This window comes from Ursus americanus, chromosome 2, assembly GCF_024610735.1.
Source record: "Ursus americanus isolate L20-20 chromosome 2, mUrsAme1.1.p, whole genome shotgun sequence".
In the NCBI taxonomy this organism is placed as follows: Eukaryota; Metazoa; Chordata; class Mammalia; order Carnivora; family Ursidae; genus Ursus; species Ursus americanus.
This window is the reverse complement of record NC_142128.1, coordinates 103372952-103394671: the sequence shown is the minus strand read 5'-3', so window position 1 is coordinate 103394671 and position 21720 is coordinate 103372952. Positions and strand designations below refer to the sequence as shown.

At 37.3% G+C, this 21720-nt stretch overlaps 1 protein-coding gene across 1 annotated transcript in view; it reads left to right on the top strand.

Annotated features, from left to right (window-relative positions):
- Positions 1-21720, top strand: part of CATSPERE (catsper channel auxiliary subunit epsilon) — a 168768-nt gene that overhangs the window by 28865 nt on the left and 118183 nt on the right. Inside the window, exon 6 of the mRNA XM_045796212.2 lies at positions 16609-16633. Within this exon, the coding sequence (XP_045652168.2) occupies positions 16609-16633 (25 nt within the window). The remainder of the gene's footprint in view (positions 1-16608; positions 16634-21720) is intronic.

The following is a 21720-nucleotide window of genomic DNA, read 5'->3' as shown; positions in this document are numbered from 1 at the left end:
TTTTCATTATTGCTCAGAAATAATTTTCTAATCCCTGCTACAATTTGTTTGACCAATGAGTTGTTTAGAAGTGCATTTTTCAATTTACAAACACATGAGTGTTTCTGATTATTGTTTTTTATTTAAAACCTAATAGTATTGTGATCAGGGAAGTGCTGGAGTCTAATTTTTGGCCTAGCATGTAATCAGTTTTTATAAATGTCCCATGTGTACCTAAAGAAAATAGATTTTCCTTGTTGGGTCAAGTATCGTATTCACGATTGCATTCAGGTTTGTCGTGTGAGCTGTTCAGATCTTCTGTGTACTTGTTTGACTCCTTGTCAGCTTGATCTATCAGTTAATGAGAGGGTTCTGCTCAGATGTCCCACTAGGATGGTAGATGTGATATTTTTCCTTGTAGATACCTATGTTTTTGTTTTATATTTTGAGATTATATTTTAGGTGTATGTAACTTCAGAATTATGAACCTTTTTAAAGAGTTGAAACTGTATTTGTAGTGATATTGCTTCTCACTTGTAATGCTTTTTATTTTTTTGTCTTATGTTCTGTTTTGTCTGAATTCATGGGTCTTTATTCATGGATTTTCAAGTTTTCTATAAACTTATATTTTAAGTGTTTCATTTATGAATGCTATGAAACTGGATTTGCTGTATTTTCTAGTATGACGATCTTTGGCTTTTAATTGGTCAATTTAGTGCATTTATCTTTACTGTGATTACTTAAGTAATTAAATTTTTATCTGTGGTGGAAATAAATGTGTTTTCCATTTACCCGCTTAAAACCCTTTACATCTTTAGAATGTTTTAATCCTGACATGCTTTGGTCAATGTTTTCATTCTAGTCAGTTCCTTTCTCCTTTTTTCTTGTCTTTCTTTTTTTCTTGATTCAATTTTCCTTCATACTATTTAGAAATTATGAATTGTATGTCTATCTTGCATGATACTCCAGTAATTTTAACATGTATTGAGTCTAAATTTAATTTATTCTTCTCTCAGACAATACAAGAATCTTTAGAATACTTTAATTTGATATTATACCTCTTTCAACTTGTATGCCATTGTATTGTATTCAGGATTTTAGTTCTAGTTTATTTTTATACTCTCAAATTTGACATTATTATTACTGTATTTTACCTTTATACAAGAATTTCTCTTATGTCTCAGTGCTAACTGAGTTTACTTGTACCTGAAATACTTCATTTAGAATTTCAGCTAGTGAGGTAATCTGTCAATGGTAAATTCTCAGCTTCTGTTTGTCATAAAATGTTTTTATTAAATTTTATTCCTGAAAGACAGTTTTGGTGCGTAAATAATTCTAGTTTCACAGGTGTTTTCTCTCAGATTATGAACACATTTTTCCACTTTGTTCATTTGATATTATTAATCATCAGGATAGTTACATTTCCTTTGTAGATTATCTTTTCTTCCCCATGTGGTTGCTTTTGAGATATTCCACATTTGCTAAAAATTTGCTAAATTACTATGATCTGTGAGGTTATAGTACTATGATTTGTGGTTGGGATTGACAACTACATACACCTATACAATCATCATGTAAAACAATATATAGACTATTTCAACCTTCTCAGAAAGTTTGCTTTTACAGACAATCTCTTACCCCTGGAGGTAGCCACTGTTCTGATTTATATCACTATAGCTTAGTTTTCCCATTCTTGAATTTTACATAAATGTAATTATAATGTCTGTACTCTTCTGTATCCGGCTTCTTTTTGTAATTTTTTTTTTTTTTTTGAGAAAGAGAGAGAGAGCACTTACATGTGAGGAGGGGCAGGGGCGGGGAGAGGGGGGAGGGGCAGCAAGAGGGGAGAGAGAGAATCCTGAGCAGGCTCCATGCTCAGCTTGGCTCAGAGCCTGACACAGGGCTTGATCTCACCACTGTGAGAACATGACCTGAGAGGAAACCAACAGTCAGATGCTTAACTGACTGAGCCACCCAGGCACCCCTGTATCTGGCTTCTTATCTTCAATGTAAGACTTTTGAGACAAATCCATGTTGTTTCATGTTTCATTGGTTTGTTCCCTTTTACTTTTAAATAGTATTATTATATAATTATACCTCAATTTGTTTATCCATTCTTCTTTGTTGTTGTATATTTGGGTTTTATCCAGTTTGTGGCTTTTATGAATAGAGCTCCTGTGTACATTTTTGTACAAGTCTTTTTGCAGACATAGATTTTCATTTCTTTTTCAGGGATAAAATTTCTGGATCATGGGATAGGCAAATATGAAAGCATAAGAAAAAGTCAAATCACTTTCCAAAGCAATTACTTACCAGTAATGTATGAGCATTCCAATTGCTCCATATTCCTACCAATATTTGGTGTTTTCATTACAATGGCAATTAAATGGTATGTCATTTTTTTAATTTCAGTTTTTAATTTAAATTCTAGTTGGTTAATGTATATGGTAAAATTGGTTTCAGGTGTAGAATTTAGTGATTCATCACTTACATATAATACCCGATGCTCATCACAACAAGTGTTCTCCTGAACACCCATCACCCATTTAGCCCATCCTCTACCCACCTCTCCTCCAGCAACCCTGTTTGTTCTCTGTAGTTGAGTCTTTTACGGTTTGCTTCCCTCTCTTTTTTTTTCTTTCCCCTATGTTCATCTGTTTTGTTTCTTAAATTTCACATATGAGTGAGAACATGTGGTATTTGTCTTTCTCTGACTGACTTATTTCACTTAGCATAATGCAATCTAGGTCTATCCACATTATCATAAATAGTAAGATTTTATTCTTTTCGATAGGTGAGTACTATTCATATATATGAATGTGCGTGTGTGTGTGTGTGTGTGTGTGTGTATACCACATTTTCTTGATCCATTCATCAGTTGATGGACATTTGGGCTTTTTCCATAGTTTGGCTATTGTTGATAATGCTGCTATAAACATCGGGGTGCATGTGCCCCTTTAAATCTGTATTTTTGTGGTCTTTGGGTAAATACCTAGTAGTGCAATTTCTGGTTCATAGGGTAGTTCTATTTTTAACTTTTTGAGGAACCTCCATACTGTTTTCCAGAGTGGCTGCACCAGTTTGTATTCCCACCCACAGTGTAAGAGTGTTCCCCTTTCTGTCTATCCTCGCCAACATCTGTTGTTTCCTGTGTTGTTAATTTTAGCCATTCTGACAGGTGTGAGGTGATATATCTCATCGTGGTTTTGATTTGTGTTTCCCTGATGATGAGTGATGTTGAGCATCTTTTCGTGTGTCTGTTAGCCATCTGTATGTCTTCCTTGGAAAAATGTCTGTTCATGTTTTCTGCCCATTTCTTAACTGGATTATTTATTTTTGAGGTGTTGAGTTTAATAAGTTCTTTATAGATTTTGGATACTAACCCTTTATCAGATATGTCATTTGCAAATATCTTCTCCCATTCCATAGGTTGCCTTTTAGTTCTGTTGATTGTTTCCTTCACTGTGCAGAAGCTTGTTATCTTGATGAAGTCCCAGTCATTGTTGTTTATATTTGCATTTCCTTGATGACTAACAATGTTAAGTATCTTCATGAGCTTATTGGCCACTCCTAAATGGCCTTTTGCAAATTATATGTTCATGTCTTTTACCTAGTTTTTTGATTGGGTTGTTTGTCCTTTTACCGTTAATTTGTAGTATTTGTTTATACAAGTTCTATGTCAGATATATGTTTTGTGAATATTGGCTATTTGGGGTCTTTTGTGGCTCCATACAGATTTTAGAATTGTTTCTTCTGTTTCTGTGGGAAAAAATGCCACTGGAAATTTGATAGGTATTTTTTTGAATCTATCCGTTTTGGGTAGTATGAATACTGTGACAATATTAACTCTCCTAATCCATGAACATGGGATATATTTCCAGTTTTGGGGGTCATCTTCAATTTATTTTTATCAATGTCATAGTTTTTGGTGTATAGATCTTTCACTTCCTTGGTTAAACTTATTACTAAGTATTTTATTGTTTTTGATGCTATTGTAATTGGAATTATTTTCTTCCATTTTTTCAGATTTATTGTTAGTTATGGAAACACAACTTATTTCTGCATGTTGATTTCATATGCTTCGCCTTTACTGAATTTGCTGATTATTTTTAACAGTTTCTTGGTGGAGTCTTTAGCATTTTTTATATATAAGATCATATCAGCAAGCAGAGACAATTTTCCTTCTTCCCTTCTGATTTGGATGCCTATTATTTCTTTTTCTTGCCTGAATGCTCTGGTTAGAATTTCCTATACTGTGTTGAATAGGAGTGGTAAGAGTGGAAACTCTAGTCTTGTTCTTGATCTTAGAGGAAAATTTTCAACTTTTCACCATGGGCTCTGATGTCAGCTGTGAGCTTTCATAATCACCATTATTATGTTGAGATATGTTCTTTCTATACCCAATTTGTTGAGGGTTTTTATTAAGAAAGGATGTTGTATTTTGTCAAATGTTTTTCTGCATGTTTTGAGACAATCATATGACTTTTGCCTTTCATTCTTTTAATGTGGTATATCACATTTATTGATCTGTATATGCTGAACCATCCTTTCATTCCAGGGATAAATTTCACTTGATCATCATACATAATGCTTTCAATATGCTGTTGAATTCAGTTTACCAGTATGTTGTTGAGAATTTTTGCATCTATTCATCGTCATTTCTTGTAGTGTCCTTTTCTGACTTTCATATCAGGGTAATGCTGGCCTTATGAAATGAGTTTCTTCAGTTTTTTGGAAGACTTTGAAAAAGATTGTCATTAATTCTTCTTGAAATATTTGGTAAACTTTACTAGTGAAGCCATCTATTCCTGGGATTCTCTTTGATGAAAGAATTGTGCTTCCTGATTCAATCCTCTGACTCATTATTAGTCTGTTAGGTGTTCTACTTCCTCCTAATTAGTCTTGGTAGATGATATCGTTTTTAGTAATTTCTTTCTTTCTTCTATATTGTCGAATGTATTGGTCTTTAATTGTTCATAGTAGTCTCTCCTTTTTTTTAAAGACTTTATTTATTTATTTGACAGAGAGAGAGCCAGCGAGAGAGGGAACACAAGCAGGGGGAGTGGGAGAGGAAGAAGCAGGCTCCCAGCAGAGGAGCCTGATGTGGGGCTCGATCCCAGGACCCCGGGATCGTGCCCTGAGCCAAAGGCAGACGCTTAACGACTGAGCTACCCAGGCGCCCCCTTCAAAGTAGTCTCTTATCATCATCTGCATTTCTGTAGAATTGGTGTTAATGTCTACACTTTAATTTCTGATTTTAGAAGTTTAAGTATTCTTTTCCCTTCATATTGTTAAAGCTTCACCAATTTTGTTTATCTTTTCAAAAAACAATTCTTAGTTTTGTTGATCTTTTCTATTGCTTTTCTGGTCTCTATTCACTTATTTCTGCTCTGATTTTGTTATTTCCATTTTTCCGCTAACTTTGGCTTAGTTTGTTCTTCTTTTTCTAGCTCCTTGAGGTATAAAGTTAGGTTGATTATTTGAGATTTTTCTTTTTTCTTAGTGTGAGTATTTACCACTATAAATGCCCCTTCTTGAACTATTTTTCTGCATCCCATAAGTTTGTTATATTGTATTTCCTTCTACATTTGCTTCATGATATTTTTTGAATTTCCTTTTGATTTCATCTTTGACCCACTGGTTGTTCTGTGTGTTGTTTAATGTCCACATATTTGTAAATTTTCCAGTTTCCCTCCCATTACTGATCTAGTTTCATACTATTGTGGTCATAAAAGATACTTGGTATGATTTCAGTACTTTAAAATTTGCTAAGACTTGTTTTTTTAACCTAACATTTTATCTGTCCTGGGGAATGTTCCATGTGTGCTCAAGAAGAATGTGTATTCTGTTGCTGTTGGATGGAATATTCTGTATACATTTGTTAGGTCCATTTGGTCTAAACTATAGTTCAAGGTCAACTTTCCCTTATTGATTATCTATCTAAATGATCTATCCATTGTTGAAAATGGGAGACTGAAGTCCCCTACTATTATTATATTATTGCATATTGCTTCCTTCAGATCTGTTAGTATTTGCTTAATATATGGTGCTCTGATGTTGGGTGCATATATATTTACAACTGTTACATCCTCTTGATGAATTGGCTTCTTTATTATTACATAATTACCTTCTTTGTCTTTTATTAAACTTTTTAACTTATCTCTTTTGTCTGATGTGTATAGCTACCCCACACTATTTTGGTTTCCACTTGCATGAGCTGTCTTTTTCCATCCCTTCACTTTGAGCCTATTTATGTCCTTGAAGCTGAAGTGAGTCTTTTATAAGCAGCATATAATGGGGTCTTGTTTTTTATCCATGCAGCCATTCTATACTTTTTGATTGGAGAATTTAATCCATTTACATTAAATGTGATTATTGTTAAGTAAAAACTTACCAATTCCATTTTATTAATTATGTCTTTGCTCTTTTGTATTCTTCTGTTCCTTTCTTCCTCTCTTGCTGTCCCTTTGTAAATTGATGATTTTCCGCAATGGTACACTTTGATTCCCTTCTCTTTATCTTGTGTGTACCTATGATAGCTGGGGTTTTCTTTGTTTTGTTTGTTTTTGCTGTGGTTACCCTTTTGCTTACTTGAAACATCTCATAGATATAATAGCTGTCTATTTGGGGCTGAAAGCAGCTTACCTTTTATCACATACAAAAACTCTACCATTTTATTTCCATATTTTATTTGCTGTCACTGTTTACATCTCTTTTTAAAATTTTCAATGTATTTTTATGTTTATTTCTTTATTCAAATATAATTAACATACAGTGTTATGTTAGCTTCTGGCATACACTATAATGATTCAATAATTCTATAGATTACTCAGTGCTCATCAAGATAAGTGTGCTCTTAATCCCCTCTATTTATTTCACCTATCTCCCCACCCACCTCCTTCTGGAAACCACCAGTTTGTTCTCTAAGAGTCTGTTTTTGGTTTTTGTGGGTTTTTTTTTTTTTTTGTCTTTTTTTCTTTGCTTGTGTTTGTTTCTTAAATAGCACATATGAGTGAAATCATATGATATTTGTCTTCCTCTGACTGACTTATTTCACTTAGCATATTACCCTCGAGTTCCATCCATGTTGTTGCAAATGGCAAGATTTCATTTCATTTTTATAGCTGAGTAATATTCCTTTATATATATACCATATCTATGGATGGATACTTGGGTTGCTTCCATATTTTGGCTATTGTAAAAATGCTGCAATAAACATATGGGTACATGTATCTTTTCAAATTAATAATTTCCTTTTCTTTAGGTAAATACCCAGTAGTAGAATTACTGGATCATGTGGTAATTCTATTTTTAACTTTTTTGAGGAGCCTCCATACTTTTTCTCACAGGGGCTGCACCAATTTGCATTCCCATCAACATTGCATGACAATTCCTTTTCCTCCACATCCTTGCTAACACTTAATATTTGTTGTGTTTTTTATTCTAACCATTCTGACAGGTGTGAGGCAATATCTCACTGTGGTTTGGATTTGCATTTCCCTGATGATTAATGGTGTTGAACATCTTTCCATGTCTCCATTAGCCATCTGTATATCTTCTTTGGAAAAAAATATCTATTTGGGTCCTCTGCTCATTTTTAAACTGGATTGTTTGGATTTTTATGGTGTTGAGTTGTGTATTTTGGATATTAAACTGTTACTGGACCTATCATTTGCCAATATCTTCTATTATTCTGTAAGTTGTCTTCTTATTTGGTTGATGTTCCTTTGCTGTGTCAAAGCTTTTTACTTTGGTGTGTAATAGTTTAATTTTGCTTTTGTTTCCCTCAACTAAGGAGATATACTTAGGAAAACGTTTCTACTGCTGATAAGAAAGAAATTACTGCCTGTGTTTTCTTCTAGGAGTTTTATGGTTTCAGGTCTTACATTTAGGTCTTTAATCTATTTTGAGTTTATTTTTGTGCATGGTATTAGAAAGTGGTCCAGTTTCATTCCTTTACCTGTAGCTGTCCAGTTTTCCCAGCACTATTGGTTGAAGAGATTGTCCTTTCCTCATTGTATATTTTAGCATCCTCTGTCATAGATTAATTGACCATAAAAGCATGGGTTTATTTCTAGGCTGTCTATTCTGTTCTATTTCTCTGTGGGTCTGTTTTTCTGCCAGTACCATACTGTTTTGATTACTACAGCTTTGTAGTATATCTTGAAATCTAGAATTGTGATACCTCCAGCTTTGTTCTTCTATCTCAAGATTGCTTTGGCTATTTGGGGTCTTTTGTGGTTCCATACAAGTTTTAAGATTGTTTGTTCTAGTTCTGTGGAAAATGCTGTTGGTATTTTGATAGTGATTGCATTAAATCAGTAGATTGCTTTGGGTACTATGGACATTTTAACAATATGAATTTTAACAATCCATGAATATGGGCTACTTTTCCATTTGTTTGTGTCCTCTTCAATTTCTTTAAACAGTGTTTTACAGTTTTCAGAGCATAGGTCTTTCACCTCCTTGGTTAAGTTTATTCCTAGATATTTTATTCTTTTTAGTGTAATTATAAATGAGACTATTTTATTAATTTCTCTTTCTGCTGTTTCATTATTAGTGTATAGAAATGCAACAGATTTTCGTATGTTAATTTTGTATCCTGAAACTTTACTGAATTCATTGATCGGGTCTAGTAGTTTTTGGTGGAGTCTTTAGGGTTTACTATATATAGTGTCATATCATCTGGAAATATTGACAGTTTTACTTCTTCTTTCCTAATTTTTATGCCTTTTATTTCTTTTTCTTGTCTGATTGCTGTGGCTAGGACTTCTAGTACTATGTTGAATAAAAGCAGTGAGAGTGGACATCCTTGTCTTGTTCCTGACCTTGGAGGGAAAGCTTTCAGATTTTCACCATTGAGTATGATGTTAGCTATGGATTGTTCATATATGGCCTTTATTATGCTGAGGTATGTTCCCTCTAAACCTACTTTGTTGAGAGTTTTTATCATGAATGAATGTTATACTTTGTCAAATGCTTTTTCTGCATCAGTTGAGATGATGATATGGGTTTCATCCTTCCTCTTGTTAATGTGATGTGTCATGTTGATTGATTTGTGAATATTGAACCACCCTTGCATCCCAGGAATAAATCCCACTTGATCATGATGAATAAATTTTTAAATGTATTTTTGGATTTGTTTTGATGATATTTTGTTGAGAATTTTTACATCTGTGATCAGAGATATTGGCCTGTAGTTCTCTTTTTTCTTATAGTGTCTTTATCTGTTTTGGTATCAGGGCAATGCTGGCCTCATAGAATGAATTTGGAAGCTTTTGTTCCTTTTCTATTTTTTGGAATAGTTTGAGAATAGGTATTACTTCTTCAAATGTTTGGTAGAATTTACCTGTGAACCTATCTGTTCCTGGACTTTTGTTTTTTGGGGTGGAGTTTATTACCGATTCAATTTCATGTTAGTAATTGCTCTGTTGAAATTGTCTATTTCTTCTTGATTCAGTTTTGGAAGGGTTATGTTTCTAGGAATTTATCCATTCCTTCTAAATTGTCCAATTTGTTGGCATATAATTTTTCATAATATGATCTTATAATTGTTTGTATTTCTGTGATACTGTTATTATTTCTCTTCCTTTATTTCTGATTTTCAGTTCTCTCTTTCTCTCACCCTTTCACTCTCCCTCTCCCTCTTCCTGTGTGTGTGTGTGTGTGTGTGTGTCTGTGTGTGTCTGTGTCTGTGTCTGTCTGTCTGTCTGTATGTATGTCTCTCTTTTTGATGAGTCCAGCTAAAGGCTTGTCAATTTGGTTGATCTTTTCAAAGAACTAACTCCTGGATTTATCAATCTATTCTATTGGTTTTTTAAGTCTTGATTTCATTTATTTCTGTTCTAATCTTTATTATTTTCTTTCTTCTACTGACTTTGTGCTTTGTGCTTCTTTTTTCTAGCTCCTTTAGGTGTAAGGTTAGCTTGTTTATTTGAGATCTTATTTTTTGAGTTAGGCATCTATTAGAACAACTTTTGCTGCATCCCAAAGATTTTGGACCATTGTGTTTTCATTTTTATTTGTCTCCTTATATTTTTTTATTTCCTCTTTGATTTCTTCATTTAACTATTTATTGTTCAATAGCATGTTCTTTAGCCTCCATGTATTTGTTCCTTTCCAGATTTTTTCTTGTGATTCATTTCTAGTTTCATACATACCATTGTGGTCAGGAAAAATGCATGATGTGATTTCAGTCTTTTTTAATTTATTGGGACTTGTTTTGCTGTCTAACATGTGACCTATTTTGTAAAATGTGTAATGGGCTCTTGAAAAGAATGGGTATTTTGCTCTTTTTGGATGGAATGTTCTGAATATCTGTTAGATCCATCTGGTTTAATGTGTCATTCAAAGCCACTGTTTCCTTGTTGATTTTCTGTCTCTGTGATCTGCCCATTGATGTAAGTGAGGTGTTAAGGTCCCCTTCAATTATTGTGTTACTGTCAATTTCATCCTTTATGTCTGTTAGTTGCTTTATATATATAGGTGCTCTCATATTGGGTGCATAAATATTTACAATTGTTATGTCCTCTTATTGCATTGTTCCCTCTTTCATTATGCTGTGTTCTTTTTTCTCTCTTGTTAGTCTTTGGTTGTTTTTTTTTTAAATTTTATTTATTTGTTTGACATAAAGAGAGAGAGAGAGAGAGAGCACAGACAGGGGGAACAGCAGGCAGAGGGAGAGGGAGAAGCAGCCTCCCTGCCACGCAGAGAGCCTGATGTGGGGCTTGATCCCAGGAAACTCGGATCATGGCCTGAGCCATGATCATGGTTAAGCCATGCTTAACTCACTGAGCCACCCAGGTGCCTCTTGTTAGTCTTTGTTTCAGTGTATTTTGTTTGATGTACGTATTGCCACCTCAGCTTTCTTTTCACTTCCATTTGCATAATAAATGTTTTTCCATCCCCTCACCTTCAATCTGCATGTGTTTAGGGGTCTGAAGTGATTCTATTATAGGCAGCATATGGATACATCTTACTTTTTTATCTATTCATTAACCCTATGTCTTTTGACACAGATGATTGGAGCACTTACTTTTTTTACATTTAAAGTAACCATTGATAGGTGTGTACTTATTGCCATCTTGTTACTTGTTTTATGGTTGTTTTCATAGTTCCTCTTGGTTCCTTTTTTTTTTTTTATTGTCAATTCCTCTGTGGTTTGATGGTTTTCTTCAGTGATATGCTTGGATTCCTTTCTCTTTATTTATTGTGTATCTGTTAAACGTTTTTGATTTGTGGTTGCCATTAGGTTCACCAGAACCAGGAACTTAGGGTGTCTCCTGTGTGGGTTGTTTATGTCCTATATTGTGGCTGAGCCACATTTGCCTTCAGTCCAGTGACCTGCATTGGCCCACTTTTGCCTTTTATGGGTGCATCTGGTGGGATTTAGTCCCTGTGCTATTAAGGGACCAATCTGGAGCCGCTGTGGGCTTGCAGAATGGCAGTTTCAAAAGTTAGACCAGTTGCCTGTCCTCAGCTGCAGTCTCACCAACCGACAGGGCACCCTCCCTTCCTTGTCCCAAAAGGCCTTCATTGGTGGGTAGATCTGGCAGTTAGACCCATTCCATTTGCTGGGGCTGCGCTTGCACCAGCCTGCAGGGTGCTCTCCCTGCCCATCCCTTGGGAGGCTTTTGTTGGTGGATGAAGTTGGCAGTGGGACTCAAAGTTTGCCCCCAGTCTGTCTGTGGGTGCTGCGGTCACATTGAACTGCAGGGCTTTTTTCCTGTGCTGCCCTTGAGAGTTTTCTGTTGGTGAGTAAGGGCATAGTCAGACCAGATGCCTGCCCCCAGTATGTGTGCTGGAACTGCAGTCACACCGACTAGCAGGGCCCTCGCTCTACACTGCCAGCTACAAGGTTCAGCTGGGACTCTGGGAACACTGGTGAGTGTGTGTGTGTGTGTGTGTGTGATCTTCCCCTCTCCCCCAGGCTGGAGTCACTTTGGAGAGCCCCTCTCCCTGCCAAGACTGCTTTTGCAAGGTGTATTGGGGCAGGAGCCACTTTAAAGGGACCCCTGCCAAGTGGGGTGGGTTGGATGGGGTAGGCACACAGGAGACTGTGGAGGCGGAACATACAGTGTTAGCAAGATATGTGGATTGTGTTCATGCTGGTTCCCACAAGTTTCAGCTGTCTAGGCTGGCCGGGGGGGGGGGGGGGGCAGAGAAATGGTGCCTGCCAGCTCTTTTGTTCTTGGAGATGTGTCCCAAAGATCCTCCCTGCCCCTCCAGTGCACATTCTGAGATTAGTAAATAAATCTGCCGTATACCTTGGGCCCTTTCCAACTTGCTGCTTCTATGCTATATTGTAGCTGGGTTATTCACTATGCTGGCTCTTTAAGGGTAGGGATTCAGTTGTCTCTTGCCCTCTGGCTCTCCTGGAGCCAAGCCCACTGATTTTTTCAGTATTCAGAGTTAAGCACTGCTGATTATAAAAACTCATGAAATTGAGCCCCACCGGTTTTTAGAGCCAAATGTCATGGGTACTCATCTTCCCAGTTTGGGTGCCGCATACCTGGGGTGCCTGGTGTGGAGTCTAATGCTCTTGCTTCTCCATGCTTGCGGTGTTCCTCCTGTCTTTGGTTAATCTCGCCAGAGTATTTGGTTTCCAACCACGTTTCTGCCCCTCCTACCCTTTTTGATGTGGCCTCCTCTTTGTGATTAACTGTGGAAAGTCTGTTCTGCAGTTTTTAGGTCATTTTCGGTGTTAGTTGCTCTCATACGGCTGTTGTCCCAGCATGTCTGTGGGATGTAGTGAGCTCAGTATCCTTCAACTCTGCCATCTTCCCAGAACTCTACATCTCTTTATGTTGTGTATCTGTTACCAAATTATTGTAGCTATTACTATTTTTAATAATTTTGTTCTTTAACTTTTATACTAAAGGTAAGTGGCTAACACACTACCTTTTACAATATTAACTTACTCAGAATCTCATCATATACTTACCTTTACTAGCGTGTTATATATTTTCATGTTTTCTTTTTTAATAATATTTTTTATTATATTATGTTAGTCACCATACAGTACATCCCTAGTTCATGTTTTCTTTTTACTTATTAGAGGCCTTTTATTTCCGCTTGAAGAACTCCTTTCAGCATTTCTTGTAAGGCGAGTCTAGTAGTGATAAACCCCCTCAACTTTTGTTTGGGAAAGTCTTTATCTTGCCTTCATTTCTGAAGGACAGATTTACTGGTAAAGTGTTCTTGGTTGGCAGTTTTTTCTTTTAGCACTTTGAATATATCATCTCACACTCTCCTGACCTGTAAGGTTTCTGCTGAGAAAATCCACTGTTCACCTAAGGGGGATTCCTTTGTATGAGAGAATTTTTTTTCTCCTGCTGCTTTAAAAATTCTTTTTGTCTTTGGTTTTAGACAGTTTTATTATAATGGTTGTGGAAAAGATAATTTTCGATTGAAATTTTGCGGTGACAGTTTTATGAACTTGAATATCAAATCTTTCCCTAGGTTTGGGAAGTTCTCGGCCATTTAATCTTTTTTCCCTTCTCTTCTCTCTCTGGGACCCCAGTGATGCATAGATTGTTTCTCTTAATGGTATCCCATAAGTCGCACAGGCTTTGGTCATTCCTTTTTATTTTGTTTTTATTTTTTATTTCCTGAACTGGGTAATTGCAAATGATCTGCCTTCCAGTTCATTGATTCTTTCTTCTGTTTGGTCCAGGCTGCTGTTGGAGCCCTCTTATAAATTCTTCTGCATAGTCATTGTATTCCTTAGCTCCAAAATTTCTGGGTTTTTTTTTATTTTTTGATGTTTTCTATCTTTGAACTTCTCATTTTGTTCTTCTATTGTTTTTCTGCTATCATTAAGTTGTTGATCTTTGTTCTCCTGTAGCTCTCTGGGCATCTTTAGAACTGTTATTTTGAATTCCTTTTTAGGATTCTTATCTCCATTTTGGGGGATACATTACTGGAATTTACAGTGTTCCTTTGGTGGTGTCAGGGTAACCTGAGTCTTCATGTTCCCTTTAGCCTCACATAAGTATCTACATATTTGAAGAAGCAGTCACCTCTTCCAAACTTTGGAAGACTGATTTTGCTAAGGAAAACCTTCACCTTGGGGTAGAGCATGCTGTGACCCCAGGTCTCACAATGTAGGGCACCTCAGGGGCATGCAGCATCTTTGGGTTGAGGGGGGCATCATGTCTCATTAGCTCAGGTCAATGGGGTCCCTAACATCAAAAACGGTGTGGTATTTGGTGAGTGCTGTGTAGTGTCCATAGTCACTGTAAGGGCTGTCAGGGTTCTCAGCAGCTCCTCCAGGTCCAGTGACTAGGGACCAGAGCAGGAAGTGATAGTGGCCCAAGCCAGTGGTGTGCACATACTCAGCTGTGAGGGCCTGCTGTAGTTTTCTGTGCACTGGCACGGAGTCAGTTTCAGACACACACATACTGTTGAGGGCAAGGGTCAGGCTGAATGCAGGCACACTAGCAGCTATAGGAGTCCTGACTGTCTAAGTGCACTCCTGTGGCTTTGGTGTCTCACCATGGATGCAGGCACAGCAGTGGAGGCCAGTGATAGTAGACAGGGCCAGGTCTGGGCTCACAAACACCTTTGAGAGCCTTGGCCATTGGGATGCATTCCCACAGCTGCAGGGTCTTGCCACAGACATGCTCATGGTAGCAGAGCAAGTAATGGAAGTTGGGCTGAGAGGCCTATAGGTACACATTTGGAGAAGCTAGCCCCCAAGCACCCACAAGGGGGTGGCTGTCAGCTGTGGGGTTCTAGGCTGCATCTTGCACTTGCACAGGTGCAGAGGCTGGGGCTAGCTGTCTGTGTGGGTCCCATTCTCTGGCAGGGGTGAGGGGAGGGGAATGGGTGCGGGCAGCTGGCATCTGCAAATGCAAAACCTGTGGGGTGAAAACTAGTGAAGTCTGCAGGGGTCCATGGTAGCTGTACTGATCACTGGTTTCTTCTGTGGTGAAAGTTTCCAGGTCCTCTGTACAGAGCAGGTCACTGGGAACCCTGGTTTCTCCCACTGTGTGGCTAATACTGGTAGTCTCCACCCTTCTTCCTTGTTCCTAGTCATCTCTATACATCTCAGCTTTGCTGTTCCCTGGGTGGGATGAAACTAAAGCAGGTCCTTCATGTAATGCCCAGGAAAGCTGGGGAAACTGGTCACTCTCCCTGCTCTCCCTTTCCCGGGGAGGGGAACGCTAGCTGGTGAGTTACCTCTTGGCACTGATCAGTGCCAGCTCGGTGGATGGGGGGATAAGGACAAAACGAAGCATTCTTCCTTCCTTTCTTGTCCAGTTGTTCTCAGGTTTTTGTTCCACTATGTTGAAGTTTCTTAAGTTGACTCTTGAGCAATCCAGAACTGTTTGTGGATAGCTGTCTAGTTGTTGATTTTTGTGGAGACACCGAGCCTGGCTTCTCCTACTGCACCATCTTGGTGATACCAGCCTCTTCTATTTCTATAATGATTCTTTCCCAGTTTCTTTCCTTGGCTTTTTATGATCTGTCCTTACCTTAACTGTCAGCTCCATTCAGGTTTCTTTCCTTGGCCTTCTTTTCACTCTACACTTCATTCTGTGCACCAACTCAAGAAAGCCAAGCAAACTGATAAAAGAGCCAACAGAATGTTGCTAATCTTCCATGGGAACCAAGGTTGTTACTTTAACATCAGCTGATACTATCTCTCTACAAGGTTACTTTTTATAACCTTTTTAGTATTAATACTAAATAAAGCCTTTCTCATATTATCAGTACATTTCTCCTTTTCCCTTTAAATATTCCTTTCCAGATAGACAGGTAACTCAGTGACCCACTTCTGTTCTTATTTCCTGCAGCTCTGACAAGTAGCATAATGCGGGGCAGACATCCAGCTCTGGAGCTACGGATCTTTTTGATCAACTTAGTACTCTGTGAACTCTTAGCACATTTGTCTATCAAGATTTATAGTACTTATTTTCATTTCTTTTTCTAAAATCAGATTGAACGTATGAAATAATGTTTTCCTTATATGGTCTCAGACACTCACTGCATACATATTTACTGACTCCCAAAATATCTTCATTTGTTTTATATATAATAACGCACTGGGCACTGTGCAGCAATCAGCAAATAAAAGAACATAGTCCTGAGGCATTGACTTTTAGAGATTATATGATAAAGAAAATATAGATGTCTTTAAATGAAAAAAATCACTTTCTAAAAAACATGCAACTTAACATACAAATGAATGTTGTCCCTTTTAGAAAATTTACATTGAAAGGCTGATTAATAAAAGATTTGCATTGCTAATTAATGAACTTGTATCTGACATAAATTACAGCATGTAAACACTACAGGTGTTCTTAGGCAGAATGATCCTGTCATATTTTTAGAGATTAATACTCATGCAACTTTGGCTACATGAACTTGTAGTATTGTCAAGGCAGCATGCAGATTCAAGCCTCTCAGCACTTTGACACATGATGACATGTGAAAATCAATAGTTATGTTTAATTACAGACATATGTAGTTTTCTTAACATTTAGTATTCAATTGCTTATGTGTCTGTAATAGAATATAAGGAGAATATTGAAGGACTTAGAAACATATATATTGAAAGTGTAATATTCAAACTAATATTTAGTGTGCTGTTTACTAAAATATGATTCCTCTTTTTCCCAACAGAAGTTTCTATCACAATTTAACCCAGGTAATCATTTTTTAAAATTTTATATATCCTTCATATATCACTACTATATTATTTCTCTCTAATCTTCCGTGTTTCCCAGAAGGAGAATTTTCCAAACTAATTTTTCAACAAAATTTGCTTGGAGCACAGATATGGTTTGAGGAGCCCTAGAGCTCCACAGATCTTTTCAGGAGATCCATGAGGTCTACCCTTTTCCAACCACATATCTGTGTGAGGGTAGATTTTCTCCACATGCTTCCACCAAAACATATACCAATAGCTTGAATGTAGGAGCACAGATGATAATTCAGCTGTCTTCTATTAAGACAGATATTAAAGACATTTTATAATCTAAACCACTTTTCTAATTTTTTTCTAAAAATAGTTATTTTTATAAAAATATATATCATGTTAACATATATGGGTTTATTATAGTTTTTAAGATAAATTAATATCTTCAAATCTTCTCAGTTTTAATTTGTTACATGGTAACATGGTAAATATTGATAGATCTAACCCACATAAAACAAAAGCTCTGTGAGAATCTCAATAACTTTTAAGGCTATGAAGGGGAGACTCTTAACTATAGGAAACAAACTAAGGGTTGTTAGAGGGGCGGTGGGAGGGGGGATGGGGTAATTGGGTGATGGGTTTTAAGGAGGTGATGTGATGAGCACTAGTTGTTATATGCAGCTGATGAATTATTGAACTCTACATATGAAACTAATGATGTACTGTATGTTGGCTAATTGAATTTAAATTTTAAAAAAAGCTAGTCCAAGGATGGAAGATGGCAGTGGAGTAGGAGGATTCCAGGCTTGCCTCTTTCCATGAATACAATTAGATACTATCAAATTATCCTAAATACACCAGAAGTTGACCTGAAGACTGGCAGAATAAAGTCCACAACTACAGGTAGACAAGAAGCCACAATGGAGAAGGTAGGAAGTGCAGAGATGCAGTTTGGGAGAGAAACAGATCATGGCCCCCGTGGAAAGGAGGAAGCCATGGTTGCAGAGAAGGTTGAGAGATAGACTAGCACACGGGGGAGCACCCAGGAAAAATGAATCCTCATACCGATTGGCTTGGAAAGTGAGAGGGGCTGAATTTTGTGAGTTCTTGCAGCCTGGAGTTTTAAAGGTCAGTGAGCTTGACTGGAATACAGCCCAGAGGCGACTGCACTGCTCTTGGGGAGAAGTCAGGACAATAACTAGCAGAAATACAGCATGGAAACAGTGATGGGAAGAGTGCCTGCAACACACATTGGGAAGGTTATTCACTCATTTGTGAGTCCCAGAGAGGCAGCATTCATGGAGAGACACCTCTGGGAACAAAGGAATTGCCCAGAACCATTCCCCCCGCCCCGACCCTCAGCAAACATGGGGTCACCTGCAGAAACCAGTGCAGTGCCGACATTTGCTAACTAACTTGTATATATCAAACCCTATCCTCCACACACACTCCAGTGGAACCACCCATCTGAAACATACTTGCCCAGTCCCAGTGCAGCAGGCCACCTTCCCCAGGAGACCACCCAAACCCCTGCTCACACCACACATCCCACTGTGGGAATTTTGCAGGGCCTCTGTTCTGCCAGCAGTGGCAACAAGTCTCATATCAGAAACAGACCAAAACACATCTAGCTAAAACATGCCGTATTATAGCCAGGGACCAAACACTGCCTACAATAGGCATAGAGAGACTCTGCAGATAACTGGCCTGAAGGATAAAGCAGCCAAGATAAAACAGCAGAGTACATGCAGCACACATTGGAGACATTTCCAGAAGCACCAGATCCTGGGGAACAGGGGACATTACATGGCGGGGCACTACAGGACCTCTTCTTCATAAGGCCATTACCCTCAAGAACAGGAGACATAGCTAACATTCCTAACACACAGAAACAGCCACAGAGATGTAGACAAAATAAGAAGACGGAGAAATTTATCCCAAGTGAAAGAACAGGACAAGGCCATAACCAGAGATCTAAGTGAAACAGATATAAGTAACATGCCTTGGTAGAGAATTTAAAGCATTGCTCATAAGGATACTCACTGGACCTGAGAAGAGCAGAAGACATGAGTGAGATCCTTAACACAGAGATAAGGAACAGCATAGCAGAGATAAAGGGCACAATAAAGAAAATGAGAAACATGCTTCATGAAATGAACAGAGATTGGAAGAAGGATAGGAATGAATTAGTAATCCAGAAGACAGAATGATGGGAAGCAATCAAACTGAACGTGAGATAAAAAAGAATTATGCAAAACAAGAATAGAGTTAGGGAACTCAGTGACTCCATAAAACATAATAACGTTTGTATTATAGAAGTCCCAGGAAAAGGAGAGAGAGAAAATGGGTCAGAAAATGTATTTGAAGAAACAATAGCTGAAAACTTCCCTAATCTGGGGAAGGAAACAGATATCCAGATCCAGGAGACACAGAGAACCCCCATCAAAATCAACAAAAGCAGACAAACACCAAGACATGTTGTAATTAAATTGGCAAAATATAGTGATAAAGAAAAACAAAAGACAAGATAAAAGAAGACAGTAACTTACCAGGGAAAACCCATTAGGCTAGCAGATTTTTCAGCAGTAATGTTCCAAGCCAGAAGGAAGTGGTATGATACACTCCAAGTGCTGAATGGGAAGAATCCACAGTTGAGAATACTCTATCCAGCAAGGTTAACCTTCAGAAAAGGAGAAGAGAGTTCCCCAGAGAAACAAAAACTAAAGGAGAACATGACCACCAAACCAGCCCTGCAAGAAATATTAAAAGGGACACTTTGGGTGGAAAGGAAAGACCAAAGGTGACAGTATAAAAGTAAGAATCACAAAAGCAGTAAAAATGAATATTTCTGTTAAAAAAAAAAAACAGTCAAGCGATTCACAAAATAAAAGTATGTGAAATATAACAACATGTATCTAAAATGTGGGGAGAGTAAAGAATGCATTCAAACTTTTAATGACCATGAACTTAATATAGACTGCTACATGCAGAAGAGGTTATATACAAACCTAATGGAAATCACAAATCAAAAACCACTAATAAATATACAAAGAATAAAGAGAAAGAAATCCAAACACATCACTAAAGAAAATCAGCAAACCATGAAAAAGAGAAAGGATCAGAGAAAATCTTCAGAAACAATCACAAAGCAGATAATAAAATGACAATAAATAAGTATCTATCAATAATTACTTTGAATGTAAATGGACTAAATGTTTCAATGCAAAGATGTATTGTGACAGAATATATAAAAACCCAACACCCATCTACATGCTGCCTACAAAAGACTTATTTCAGACCTAAATATAAGTAGCAATACTCATACTGGACAAAATAGACTTCAAAACAAAGAATGTAACAAGAGACAAAAAAGGACACTATATAATAATAAAAAGGACAATCCAACAAGAAAATGTAACAATTGTAAATATGTATACACCCAACACAGGAGCATCCAAATACATAAAACACTTAATAACAAACATAAAGGAACTAATTGATAATACATTAATAATAGGGAATTTTAACATCCCACTTACATCAATGGACAGATCATGTAAACAGAAAATCAACAAGGAAACACTGGCTTTGCTTGGTACATTGGGCCAAATGGACTTAACAGATATATTGAGAACATTCCATCCTAAAATAGCAGATTGAAATTTTTAAAAATTGAAATAAGGTGATAATATTTGGAAATTAAAGCTCTATAGAGAGTATAATTTTTTCAAAGCAGTGACTTACTATAAAGGCAATAAAATAATAATAACTATTATAATCAATAAATAAACCTCCTGGTATAATGAAGCCTCCATAAAACCCCAAGGGGACAGAGTTCAGAGAGCTCCCTGGTTGGTGAACACATGGATAATCAGGGAGAATGAGCACCAAGAGAGGGGATGGAAGCTCCTCACCCTTTGCCCATGCCTTCCCTCTGCATCTTTTCCATCTGGCTATTCTTGAGTTAGATCCTTTTATAATAAGCCAGTAATCTATGAATTTTTCTTCAAATTCTGGATCATCCCCTGACTCCTACACCCAGGGAAATGCTGAAGAGGAACTCGACAAAGACCCTGAATGAGAAAGAAGTTCCCAAAAGAGAAGCTAAAGACAAGGCCTTTGTTCTGGTTTCCTGATTCTGAGAAGTCATTCACAAGGGAGAAGTAAAAACAGCACCTTTTCTCTGGCTTCCTGTTTTTTTATTTCCTTGTACTCCAGGATGTGGTTCCTGAGAGTGATGAAGTGGAGGCTGGCAAAACTATTGTCTGAGTTACAGTCTCGGAGTCATTCAGCTAAAGCACACAGAAGGGACCTGCCAACACTTCAAGGTTTCAGCCATAGGCCCTGCCATGGAAGCATGACAGAGGACACTTGTTTCCCCACCACCTGCTATTATTCCCATCCCAGGGAGTTGCTGTCTGCTCCCCTCTGCCCAGCTCCGCAGCAGGTGCCTCAGCAGCAAAGTCCACAGGCAGACACAGGCCCACAACATGCATATATGTACATAATTTTTAAATTAACATAATTTAAGCAGTACTTTTGTCCTAGCATGTGAAAAATAAATAAATAAACCTCCAATAGTAGATCAAGATAGTTGAATGAGCCCATGTGTCCGTGTGTACACTTATCCCAAATCCAACTGATGATATAAATTTCTTATTAAAGCTAGAACAGTGAAAAACAAGAGAGTGTTTATCATTGGATAATTTTAATATAGAAGATAGAGGGAAAATTCTAGAAGTAGAGTACATATTACAGACCCAAATAATACAGAATAACCTCCATCTCACTCGAAACAAAGAAAAGCCTTTAGAAAATATGTGTGGAGAATGCTAGTATACACTTTCACATCAACATAGGTGCATTTGTGTGAGAAATAATTAAAGAACTTAAAGCCAGAGTTTTAACATCAACTTCGGAACTAGGAATAATAGAATATAAGCCCTACTAGATAGGGGTGATGTTTTATTGTATGTATAAGGATAGAAAATGAAGGCCTCCAACCTATGAGAGAAGGAGGAGCTGAAACTAATCTCCTTACATGATACTAGATTTACAAAATGTCTATAAAGTGGGAAATAGTAAAGTTCCACTCA